This window comes from Phallusia mammillata, chromosome 7 (assembly GCF_965637545.1).
Source record: "Phallusia mammillata chromosome 7, kaPhaMamm4.hap1.1, whole genome shotgun sequence".
NCBI classification, from domain to species: Eukaryota; Metazoa; Chordata; class Ascidiacea; order Phlebobranchia; family Ascidiidae; genus Phallusia; species Phallusia mammillata.
The window spans coordinates 14,662,991-14,675,868 of NC_137258.1; the positions used below are offsets into that span (position 1 = coordinate 14,662,991).

General features: G+C 37.1%; 1 protein-coding gene across 1 annotated transcript in view; it reads right to left on the reverse strand.

Moving 5' to 3' along the window:
• Positions 1–878: 878 nt before the first annotated feature.
• Positions 879–12,878, reverse strand: part of LOC145237525 (uncharacterized) — an 84,707-nt gene continuing 72,707 nt past the window's right edge. Inside the window, exons 14-16 of the mRNA XM_080100423.1 lie at positions 6,177–6,290; positions 1,429–1,560; positions 879–1,266 (exon numbers count right to left, since the gene is read on the reverse strand). Coding sequence (XP_079956549.1) covers positions 1,135–1,266; positions 1,429–1,560; positions 6,177–6,290 — 378 coding nt within the window. The 3' untranslated portion in view covers positions 879–1,134. The remainder of the gene's footprint in view (positions 1,267–1,428; positions 1,561–6,176; positions 6,291–12,878) is intronic.

Below are 12,878 nucleotides of genomic sequence, written 5' to 3' on the forward strand. Positions count from 1 at the left end.
TGAACAGCAATGACAAAAGAAAACTAAAACTATCTTGCTCTTTCAATCGTCTTTGTAAACTATTTTCCAGTTAAATGTTAAAAAACATTTTGATTTGTTACAAAATACATTGAATAAAACTTATTATTCCCTATTTTAGAAACCCTTACATGTTCAGCACATTGACCTAGTTTTTTGACAAAAAACAGTTTTGGGGCATGTTGACGCTAACCACACCACTGTTTTTTTTAGTTTATTTTGCCATGTGAAACAAATCCTGCTACAAATATTCACCAAGCCGGAAATAGCTGTGCAGTGTTGGGTAGAAAGAACCCCATTTACAACACGGTGTAACTGTAGTTACAGTGAGTTTTGTCATAAGGCATTAGTTGTGTCCCTCACCTTTTTACACTTAATTATGTTTGTAATGTTATGCCAATTCTGACTATGTGATCATTTTTTCTCATCAAGCAAATTTAGTCCACTCATTTGAAAAGCTGTATTTCTTATGTTTAAAGTCTTTTTTACGCACCAGTTTTAAAGCATTACAGGAAGCCAATGCTCATTTTTTAAATACATGACAAGAAAGTAACTAGTACACTTTAATTTTTAGATTAGCAATTTCTGCCCCATAAATTTACTTTTCACTTTCGCTGCACTCTTCGTAAACAGGGGCAAGCATTTCGCAAAGTTTAGTTTTCATTAAAACTACTTGATTCATTTTTTCTTTACCAAACATTCAGATCAGCACAATTTTTTGGGGAGAATTTATCTGCTAGAAGTTTGATTTAAATTAACAACCACCCTTTTTTGGTAAATAGATTAGCTGAAACATTTTACAGAAACTCAAAGATGATTATACCATGTACCAAAAGCACTGTCAAGGCATTACCCTCATAAAAGTTTTTAATCAGCTTTTATTATGTGTCATTAGGTTACATTTAAAGTCAAAATATATGAATCAGTAAAATGTACATAAAAACAAGCAGTAGTTTTCTGGAATTTTTTTGTTAAGTAGATACTAAACATATGTTATTTACACCATACAATTTTATAAGTTTTATCCTAATTTTTTTCTATAAGACATATTTTGGCAACTTGATTATTTTAAAGTTAAGTGGAAAAAGAATTGTTTAACTGCACAACAGTCGTTTTTCAATCAAAAAATCCAAATACTTTGTCATTTTCAAACCAGTTTTCAGATGGACGTGTTTGATGAACTGCAGTATGGCTTTTGCCACTTGTCCGTCTTTTTTTTGTTGTTCGAAGAGAATGACTTTGCTTGACCTAAATGCAAAACAAATCCATCTTTATGTAAACGTTTTTAAGATTGTCTTTTATTACATTGTTCGGTTAAAAATTTCAATAAGCTACAATAATTAAAAAACGTTTACCTCTTTTTTATTGCAAGTTTATCCTGAAAATGTTTTTCCTGAATTATTAACTTACCCACTGAGCTGAAGACAATTTGGAAACCAACTTTGGTGTACTGTGTTTTGGGTAAGATTGAGATAAAATTTTAGTTGAATTACTTCGCAAGGATGTTTTCTTTGTGCTTGGGGTAACATTGATCACAGGTTTCTAAAATAACCATTTTTTACAGTAACTACAGTAATATTTTTTAAAAACATTTGAAAAAATGTGTTTTCATTTTTCTAAGTTATTTAACTAGTAGAAATAGTATGATGTATAATTTAAGGCGTGTTTTTTTCCATACAAACCAAGAGCAAACACGTTTGTTGCATGTAACCATGGTACACATTAAATAAAATCTTGATAATTTTCCACACTACCATTGCTTCAAAATAATAACTTTTCCGGCAATAACTATTAGTTGTCACAAAATGGTTTTAGAAACAATAGCCAAATTTTCAGTAGCAAACTATGACATATGTAACAACGTAAGGAAAACATTAGGTGATGCTGGTGGCCATTTAAGACAACGTCTTTGCCATCTTGCTAAATAGTTTGGCCCAAAACACTTTGTTGATTATATTCATATTCAAATGCTTTTTGTAAAAAAATGATACAAATCAAACACACAATCTACATACACTTTCTTGAACAAAACCAAGGATTTAAAAAAAGTTGACAATTTTTCATGTAACAAGTATAGAGCTCTTCTGGCAAAGTAATTTTATTTCGACATCCTATACAGGTCGTCTTCATCAGGGTAAATAACGCTGAATGCGAATAGTACAGTGTGTGATGAACAAAGGAAAAAAGAATGGAACGCACGCACGTCACAGCGCAACGAAAACACCGCGCGATAACGAGTGATTGGGCCTCCAATCTTCAGGCAGGTGCCGGTAGCACGCTGAAAGCATTGCGTCGGTTTCAATGTTCATTGTGTTGCCCCGCTGGTGAATATTCCATGAGTATGACTCAAGAAATAGTCTTGTGATACCGCGTGATTGGAAAGGGCCGACTTCTTCACGTCGCTGTTGGCAATATCCCGTTGATGTTCTTTTCGGCAGGTGTTAAGTGACCTTCCAGTCTCCCCGATATAGCGTATATTAACGGCACTTGGCGCAGGGAATAGAATATACAACACCTCGTTGTTGAAAGGTATTGATTGAATCTGTCTGGTGAATCAGTAGCTTGCGGAGAGTATTAGCAGGTTGGACGCCAACCGCTATGCCAAAGTCATGCAACATACGCTGTAAAATATCCGTCAGTTTCGGTATGTAAGTGTCACAAAATTGTCTGTTTTTGAAAGCATCACCTGTTTGGGGCAAGTTGCCCGTTGATCGCAGAGAATCCAGTTGGGGTAGCAGTTAAATTTCAAGGCTTTGCGAACCTTTGCCAGTTCCGCCTCGCAGTCGTCGCTATGAGTGCACAAGCGTCGTGCCTGATCTTTTAGGGAACGAAGGGATGAGTAGGTCTTATCATTCTCTTGTATTTGGGTTTCCAAAACATCTAAAAGTTGAATGCCAAAGGTTTTGAAGTTTCTTGCAAATTCTTCAGGCACATAATGCCTCAAAATGCTAGCAGTTCCTGCACACAGAACAATTATTAAAATCATGCCTGGCTGCATCAGAAATACAATATTATTGAAAAAAGATAATTGTAAATTTACCTTGGTCATCTCCTCAGTGTATGTTTTTTAACACTTTGGGTCTTGGTGAGCTTCCTTGACAGAACTTAGCAATTAAATATTTCTGGTTCTCTACTAACATGTTAACATGTCTCAACTAAAGTGCTAGTTCTTTACCATTACGTCCATGGGGTTAAAATGCTAAGCAACATGTGTTTAATACTAAAGTAAAACTGACTTCAGGAAGTTTGCACTGACAGACATTTCATTACTTATGATGCATAACCAGTCAAGAGTTCAATCCATCGGCCAGATCCCAAATCCACGGGGGTAAAAAATTCAATAAGCTGCTTGTTACAATTTATTACGTTCCGATAATGATAAAAACATTTGGAAATAACTTAAACTTAACAATCGTTTCATTTTTGCACTGGTAACAAAACACCTGAACCTGAGCGCTCGGCGCAATGGCCATGTAAAGACGGCCATAAACCGTATGTCCATCCCCACGGGAAGGACATACGAAAACCGCGTTTGGCCATGTATTTGTCCGTGCGTCGTTTGTGTCACTTCCAAATATGGTCACTCGGCCATAAAGTGGCCATGAAAACGAAGTATGTGTAAGTTTCAGCCAAATCCATCAAACATTTGATGGCAAAACGAGTCGATCAAACTTTGGGGGGGAAATACCCATTTTAGGGGGCTAGCGGGCTAAATACTGGGGCTATCAACAAAAACAAAGTGGGATGCACATCTACATAACTATATCTAACTTACCATCTGTGTAAATTTCATATAAATCCATCAAACATTTGATGGAAAAACGAGTCGGACAAATTTTGGGAAGAAAAAACAACAAAGAAAAAAACAATAAAAAAACAAACAATTAGAGTGAAATCAATATGTGTCTAAGGGGACCCATAATAAATCTCTCATGTACTGCAGAGCTACAGCAACATGGAACATATTATACAGGGAAAAAACACGAGCTTAAACATCAAACATTTTAATGTGTGGACAAACAGCAGGTAAAAAACAAAACGAAATACAACAACAAATCACGTAAAAGCAAATTGTATCCCACAAGGCAGGGGTGTCCAAACTTTTTTGAATGGGGGCCAATTTTCATCAGGTGAAAATGCCAGTAGGCCACTTTTTTTGTGAAGTTTTTAACTGTAGAATTTGAACACAAATATACGGGATTAAAGAAAATTTTGGGATTTTGCTGCGCCAGCACTATGTATACTTCCGGTAAATAAAGTTCCATGAAAAAGTGTAAAGTTGCCACAACCCAAAAATTTAGTCCAAACTATGTCGGGCCATACGTAACACAATTTGCAACAACACCCACAGGCCAAGGGAAATGTCGCAGCCGACCACATTTGGACACCACCGCCATGAGGGAAGAAGGCCGGTAATTGTTTAGAAAATTGCAACTAAAACAGATTCGCCATGTGTTTCCAAAACACACCCTAAAGTGACACCATTTACCTATGTAATATGTTTCTACTTGTGCAGCTATATTCGGGTTAGGGATTGTTCATAGAAATTTTGTCCCTATGTCTTGTTTTACAAGGCAAAGAAGTCCAAGTGTAACTAGAAGGGTGGCTTTATAATAGACTTCCATTTTATATCGTACTTACCAATTTATTATACACATTATTTGATCTACACATATGATTTTTTTTTTCGCAAACAAAGATGAATGGGTCTCCACCCGTGTGTTTGTGCGGATTTACGATAAACAAATGTTGCAGATACTTTTGGACCCTTAAGGACAAATTATTAGAAAGCATTAACCCAACTTTAAAAAAGTTTTGTCCGTATTCTTTTTGCTTCATTATTGTCATATAATTTCAAAAACGGTAAACGCAAAAATACTTTCAATTTAATCTCTTGCTTTGACCTTGATATCGTCGTCCAAGGTCAGTTTTTAAACACAAATTTTCCTAGAAAGCCTTTAAACAATTGTACTATAGACACTTTAAATTAAAATTCCATTCGCCACAAAGGTATACATATCAAATTGTTTTTCACTTGACTTTGTTTCACAAAATGGTTACTATTGACCTGTAGTAACCTCCCAAGGTGCAGACACCAAACGACCGTTTAATGACCTTTTGATACCGTTTTTAATAGCATGCAGTCCTTAGTGTTCAACAATATATTGTTGCGTAATTTATAAATGACTAAAGTATTGATTCTTGAATTGATTTGTCAAAAATAAAGAAGCTTTGTTAGGACGAAAAATCGTTCGTAACTTTGTTTGTTAAACCTACAAGTTGACCTTTAGTGACCCATCGTCATGTCACGGCCAAGCTGACAACGAGAATTTAAAGACAATTTATTGCGGCTTTCGAAAAAGTCAAGTTTATTTTTTTATCTTTATGTTGATCAACAAAGTTTTGCCTGACATATACAAAATCGAAGCTTGTTTATAGAGTGGTGTGAAAACCTTCGCCCAAACTGAAAATGCGCATGATAACTTAAAAAAATGGCATTGCTGCGCAATTACAGCTGATTTCTAATCACCGAAACGACTGTCTTGTAAAACGTCTGTCCGTATGTCAAGCGGAGCTATCCAACTCTGCATTAAACTGCCCTAATCATAAACCAGTGAGTTACTCCCTTGGGACTTCTATCTGACTGACAGTGTACACATATTATGGGCTGTAAAGGAAACCATTTGGCCGATTAAGGCAAAATTTTAAATACTAATTAAGAAACCTACTGTAAACAATTGTTTGAAATTTCAGCACATTAGGGCGTGTATTTCTGGTCTAAAATTAAAACCAATTATTTAGGGGTTTAAGGGGTGAATCCAATAAACAGTTAGAAAATTTTTTAGAACACCGTAAATTGCACCAAACAACAAAGCATCAAACTCCTTGATTATGTACTTTAGTCAGGACAGCCGTTTAAAACAAATTACGTTTTAGGGATGTGTGGGTGAAGCGCTGGTTCATTCGAGGTCAAACTTCATGAGGATCAAATTTTTGAATTAATAACTAACATCTATGCAAATTTGAAAACAATTGAAGCAATCTTTATTGACCAAATGCAGCATTGATTAGACAGAAAAAAATATGGACAAAAACAATATGTTCCCCCATACACCAATCATAGTACCAATGTCAAGACTGTGTGTTAGGGTACAAACCTTAAAACAATGCATTTCATGTTCACTCTCCCATAAAGCTCTTTGTATATTTAACTTGTTTTTGAGATTGAGTATATCTTTTTCTTGCTCACTTTTTATCTGTGTCAGTTGATGCTGAAGACAACAACAGAAAAAAACGTTGCATTAAAGAATGACTATTTTTTTCATGGTCAGGGTCAACAAGAAGGTAATATCACTATTAGCAAAGTTTAGCGTGTCTTTTTGGCAATCTTTTTTAGCAATGCAGGAATACCTTTATTTAAACAATTTCTGTATACTTCAGCCTATGTAATGTTTAACCACATACAGTTTTTTGATGCAATGAATTGGGCATCTGGTTTGAACTGGCGCTTAACCACATAAACATAATCAGTTCTGGGAATGGGGTGCCACACTGATGCATAGGCAATTGTGTAACAGTATTATTAAGGTGCAATTGTATAATTCCACTAACTTTTTGCCAACTGAAATAGCGGTTTTCCTACATACTCCATTTTACAGAAACTGTGCCGTATTTACGCACCATTCATAATTGTAAGAGATATATATTTGATGGATACATTCAGTATTCTACCAATATTTTTGTGGCCTGTTATAACATAATTGTTTTTGCAAGCACACACACATATATTTTGAATTCGTAACAGGATGAATGGCGCGTGCATATGGTAAGTATGAATTTGGGGTCAATGCAAAGCACCATACAAATTACAAAAGAGGTTAGCGTCGCTGCGGCGTGCGAATGTTGTCAGATAAAGATATGGCACTGATCGCAGCAGGAGGGGCCTGTCGTTAACTGCCATAAGACGCATACCTGCGTGATACAACAATTGGACAACTAATGTTTTTAAATGATCTGCAAACATATCTTAATTGCACAGTGCAAAAAGACTGCCTGATAGCACGTCCAGTTATGCGCGAGGCCGAGATATTCGCTTTTCAGTGGGCAGGTTTGCGCTTTTCTGCCTAATTGGACTTTTTTTCGACATGGAGTTGCGCGTTGTTTTCACGAGGTGGAAAATTATGAGTCCAACTATTCAAACTTTTAACAAACTTTCAACATTTTTTCTCCTTAATAGCCCTTTGTTTGTTGAATTATGATTTTTAATCCAGACATAGCGTTCCCTGGCGCCGTTAAGTTTATACATACCAATAATACGATTGCTTAGCTGGGTTTTTTTTGTCCAAAACCTGTTCTGAAACAGTTTTATTAACGCTTTCAGTTTGAGAAGTCACATTACACAGGTTTAACAAATCGTGCTGCGTTGTCGCTCTGCGTTTCGAAACACAACTAAGTTGACCTACATTAACGTTTACAGCGCAATATAACTAACATCGTAACATCTTAATTCCAACCAGTGAGAAAATGGTCAAGTGACGACTGCATTCATGCATGAAGCAGAGGCATTTTTCCATGCGTCACTATCGTCAATCACTCCCATTGCGTCAGCTGTGCACTGAGCGAGCACAAATTTGACAAAAGACAGCATGTAAAAACATATTTGGGGCTGTAAGAGTAATTACTGAGCCGATTGCACTGAAATTTTTAACAGCCAACAAGGAGCACCCTATCCACAGCTGTTTAAAATTTCAGCAGGTCAAGTCTTGTATTTCTGACCTCATTAACATGTGAACAAACAAACAAATATTTAAAGGGGTGAAAATGGATATATACAACTTCAAGTTACAAAATACTTTAAAATACGCTGCAATGTACCAATTAAAAAAGTATGAAACTCCAGAATCATCTGCTTTAGCAAGTATAGGTGTTTTTAAAATGGTACGTTTTGGGGGGCTGTGGGTGAACCGAGGGATCAAACGGGGTCAAAATTCACATGGACCATCTTTAGACCAATATCTATAACAGGGGTTCTTAAACTGGGGGGCGCGCCCCCCTAGGGGGGCGTGAAGGGTTCGCAAGGGGGGCGCAGCACATTATGGCAGTTTTCACTTGCAAACAATTGGAAATGAATGCATTGGAATTATGTCGGCGCTGATTTCGAACTCTGAAAATGGATGTCCAGTTGTATTAACTAAACTTTTTTCCACTGCGGGCCGGATACGTTTAGTCCCAATTCGCGCGTGCCGCATAGTTTACATGCCCTAGTGCCGTCTTCTCAAACTTAGCCCACGAGGCGATTTTTATGGCGGCGCCAAGATATGTTCTTTTTAAAAACCCATTTAAAACCTGTTAAATTAAATAGTTAGTCTCATCTTACAAGGAATGCTTGTATATTACGTCACAAGTAACACAATAAAGCAGTGGTTTTCAAACTTTTTTTTGTTGCGACGCCTCTGGAAAAGTTTTCTGGACTTGCGATCGACGCACCAGCAAACAAAAGTTAGTGAAGAAACTTATTCTTAAAGTTGTGTTTATTGATACAACAACAAAAAGCCACAAAACAGAACTATTCTGCGACGCTTGGAAAATTGAAACGACGCACCAGGGCATCGCGACGCACAGTTAGAGAACTACTGCAATAAGGCAATTGTTTGCGCACAATTAACACTTTTTGTTTTGTCTGTGACGTAATAAACTGGTTTTGGATCAATCCTGGCCGTTGCAATCCTATGAAAGTTGGTAATATTAATTTTCCATGTCGTAACAGTAAACTTTCGTAAGGAGTAGATTAATTTTTGACAGTAAGAAAGTTATCAATACGTTTTGGCAAACCTAAAAAATGGGATGGCGGGCCGTAGTTTGGTGACCCCAGCACTATATAGTCGGCTGTACTTACTTTATTTGTTCGCAATTTCGCATTAGAGATTGCCTTGACTTTTAGTGCATCAACAATTTCTGGGCGACATATGCGTAGTTTACAAGAATACTGGCAACGTGGCTCTGTGTGCGCGCAAACAAACTTTTTTTCACAACTTATCAGTGTTGAAGTGGCTTTTTCTAACGATTGGAACTAACTTGACAGTAGCTTAAGGCGAACCTACGATGTATGTTGTTTTCAAAAAACAAGACAAGCATCATCAGAAAGTTTGCCTGTCGCGAAATGTAAAATTGATATTACCTGGTTTCATAGGATAACAATGCCCAGAATTGATCAAAAGCCAGTTTGTTATGTCACAAACAAGACCACAAGTGTTAATTGTGCGCAAACAATTGCCTTCTTTGGTAACTTGTGATGTAATATACAAGTATTGCTCGTAAGATGAGACTAACTATGCAGTTTAACAGTCGCATCATCAGATTTTAAATGGGATTGCAGAAAGGCCATTTTCGCGCCCCATAAAAAAGCCTCACAGGCATGGGCGTCCGCAGGAAAAAATACAGGGGAGGGCAAAACTATCGTCACATCGCCGTTCGATAAACGGTATTTCAGAACAAAGATCATCTGACTGTGCTACTCATTCTTGCCAATCCCAAAGTAGCAAAATAATACAATAAACACAATATTAAACATCACTGAAGTATGCGGTAGGTTGGCAAATACTTTTTAACGGAAGTAGGATTTACATTGACGAACCTTATCAGATGTAACAAATACAGTGAAGATATCACATAATGCCTGTTTGACACATCCATCAATGACGTAATAATACGCTTGTTACCGAACTATTGTTAAGTAATGATGTTCGATTCATTTAATTTGTTGTAAAACCTTATTCTGTTCTGTTACAGTTACACTTGTAATAAAGGGGTGGAGACCCACGGCGTCTTCAATTTACGTTCCAGGAATAGTTTTTGTATAACACTGTGCGAATGTTTATTGTGTTTTGTTTTAAGTTGCGGATTCTCCGACCGTTTGCGTTTTTCTTTTTTCCAGGGGGGGGGGGGGGGGGGGCACGTGCCCCCTCTTGCCCCCCGCTGCGGACGCCCATGCTCACAGGCTAAGTTTGGAAAGAAGGCGGCTAGGGCAGGGGCGGGCAACTTCTCCAGTCGGCGGGCCTGATATGGGAAAATGAAGCACTGAAGGGCCGGATGCCTGAATCGATACATTAATCGCGTATTTAGCCAGTGATTTAAAACGGATTTTTGACCACCTAAAACAAATACAATCAAGAACGTCACAATTACAATACAGTCCAAATAATCGAACTATAGAAAATAAAATTATTCACCACAGCAAATTTAATGCATACACCACAGACTTAGATACTACTGAAACACTAGCTAGGCTACACGTGTGGCAACAAAGGAAACCGTGAAAGCAGGCCACACAAAAGGTTGGCAGTTATGTCGTAACAATGGATGTATGGTGCAATGGTAACAACGGCGGAAAAGTTTTTTTGCTATTGGGGAGCGTTACTGTCCGTTACAACTATAATTTGACGCAGTAAGCAAGTAGTGAGGGATTGCCGCAGACTGTGGCCGCGGGCCACATTATCATGTAAGACCAGAAACTGTCTGCGGGCCGCTCAAAATCCCGTCGCGGGCCGGATCCGTATGTTGCCCGCCCCTGCGCTAGGACATGTAAATTATGCGGCCCACGCGAATCATTATTAAACTTATCCGGCCAGCAGTGAAAAAAGTTTGGTGACCCCTGATGTAGAATGAAATAAACTTTGAAATACTCTGCCGCAGTGGTTCTCCACCTTTTTTACTTTGTGACTGCCTTTAGAGGAGTTGCAAACTGCAAAGTATACTTTTAATTAGGTAAATCTAGTGTAACTTTATGTGGAATATACAAAAGTCTCTCCGGTTGAATAATACCCCTTTGTTTCATACTTAAATGACAAACGAAGATGAATGTTAGTGCATATTGGTAGTATTATCCTCTCTATGATGTAACAAACTTTTCTAAAATAAACTAGATGAAATTAACAAATTTTTAGGTTTTATGGTGAAAATAACGGCCCAAATAGAGGTAAAAAGCGACATGCTTTATTGTTCAAACGTTTCGGCAAATGCTCATGCCATCATCAGTGATATGAAGGCCACATCAATTGCACCCATTTATATACACTTTAGTCGCATAAAAGAATGATAAAAAGGTGCGAAACAAGCGTCGCATAAAAACGGTTTATGCGCATCAAAGGCTTTCTACTTCAAAATGGATATCCGGCCAAGTTCGTATCCAGGTGTATTAGGTTGGTGTTAAACAGACGCTACCTCAATGTAGCTAAGTCCACAGATTTGGATTCCAACACCAAATTTAGTTGCATCAAACTACCATACCTTGGCGACATCAACCACCGCATTATCATTCTTTTATGCGACTAAAGTGTATATAAATGGGTGCAATTGATGTGGCTTTCATATCACTGATGATGGCATGAGCATTTGCCGAAACGTTTGAACAATAAAGCATGTCGCTTTTTACGTCTATTTGGGCCGTTATTTTCACCATTAAACTTATGAACAGATCCGTATATAGTGTTTTAGGTTTTGATTGTTACCTTTAGGGCTGCTGATTGAACCTAATTACTCACCTCTGCATGAGAGGCAAGCACTTTTATACTAGGGCTGTTATCAAATAAATAATTATTTGACTATTTAAAAAAATTTATTATTTTTTATTTTTAATTATTTGAAAATTTATCAATTAATTTTTTACTTATTTAATTTCATAAAATATTTTTTTCCTATGCAGTAAACCTCAATATACGCACAAAATCAATTTACTTAAACACATTGGTGTGGTTTTATTTTAAACAAAAAATTAGGAGCCTAGATTTAATGACTGAGAGCTTTTTGTTTATTGCTAAACAAACTTTGTTTAGTAATTTCAACTATCCTTATTTAATAATGACTCTTTTTAATTTAAAAAATTAAAAGCCTTTATTTGATAACAGCCGTATTTCATACAAAATATTAATCTCATAGGGGGCGATTTTTATCCTAAGCCACAAACAGGGCTGATTTTGCAAAAATGGTTAAACACCACTGCACTAAATCATGTTTCAGATCATGTAGAGCAGTCTCATTGGCCTGTTACTCTTTTACTACTTGTATCAGAGTATATGGGTAAATCATGGGTTAAACCAAGGTCTAAATGTGCAGTGAACAACTACAGACAGCCGCCCATCCTGTTTAAAACATTGACTATACCTGAATCACTTGTTCTTGTATCAATATGAAAAAAAGCCTATTTAGTCAAAACTGTACAAACACATGCCCATTTCAGGAAATGGCAGCCACAATTACAAATATATATTATGTCTAAATCCAATACAAATTTTATGCACTGACACATACCTTCCTGCACTGTGTCTTTGAAAGGTACTAGTGACAACACTTTCCGTTGTGGCATTTACTGTTGTTTTTAAATATAAACACTTGTAGGGAATTATATGTAGTAGATCCTATTTGATGCTTATCCACAAACACTATTTGCCATGAATACACTGTTGCTGCCAGGCATAACGTATCAACAAAATTTTAGCTCTTCTGGCAGTTTTTTTTATTTTAATATGCCAACGTTTCGATGTCCCATACGAAACACCTTCATCAGGGTAATGACATAAATTGCAAACACAAGTTATTATAAAGCGAAAAGGGCGGCTAAACACACACACAAAAAGGGCGGTGGAAAAAACGCAGTGCGCACCAATGGTCGAGTGATAACACCTAGCTCAATGGTGCAAAAGCGACCGATAAGTTATCGGCATTAGAACATCCGTTTTAACGTTCATCGTGTTGGTATGAGAATGTATGTTCCACGACTCCAGGAAACCTCGCATGTGAAAGTCGGTTTCTCTCGCTAACACCTGGGCAGCAGAGAAGTTTATGGTGTGATTGAGGACAGTAGC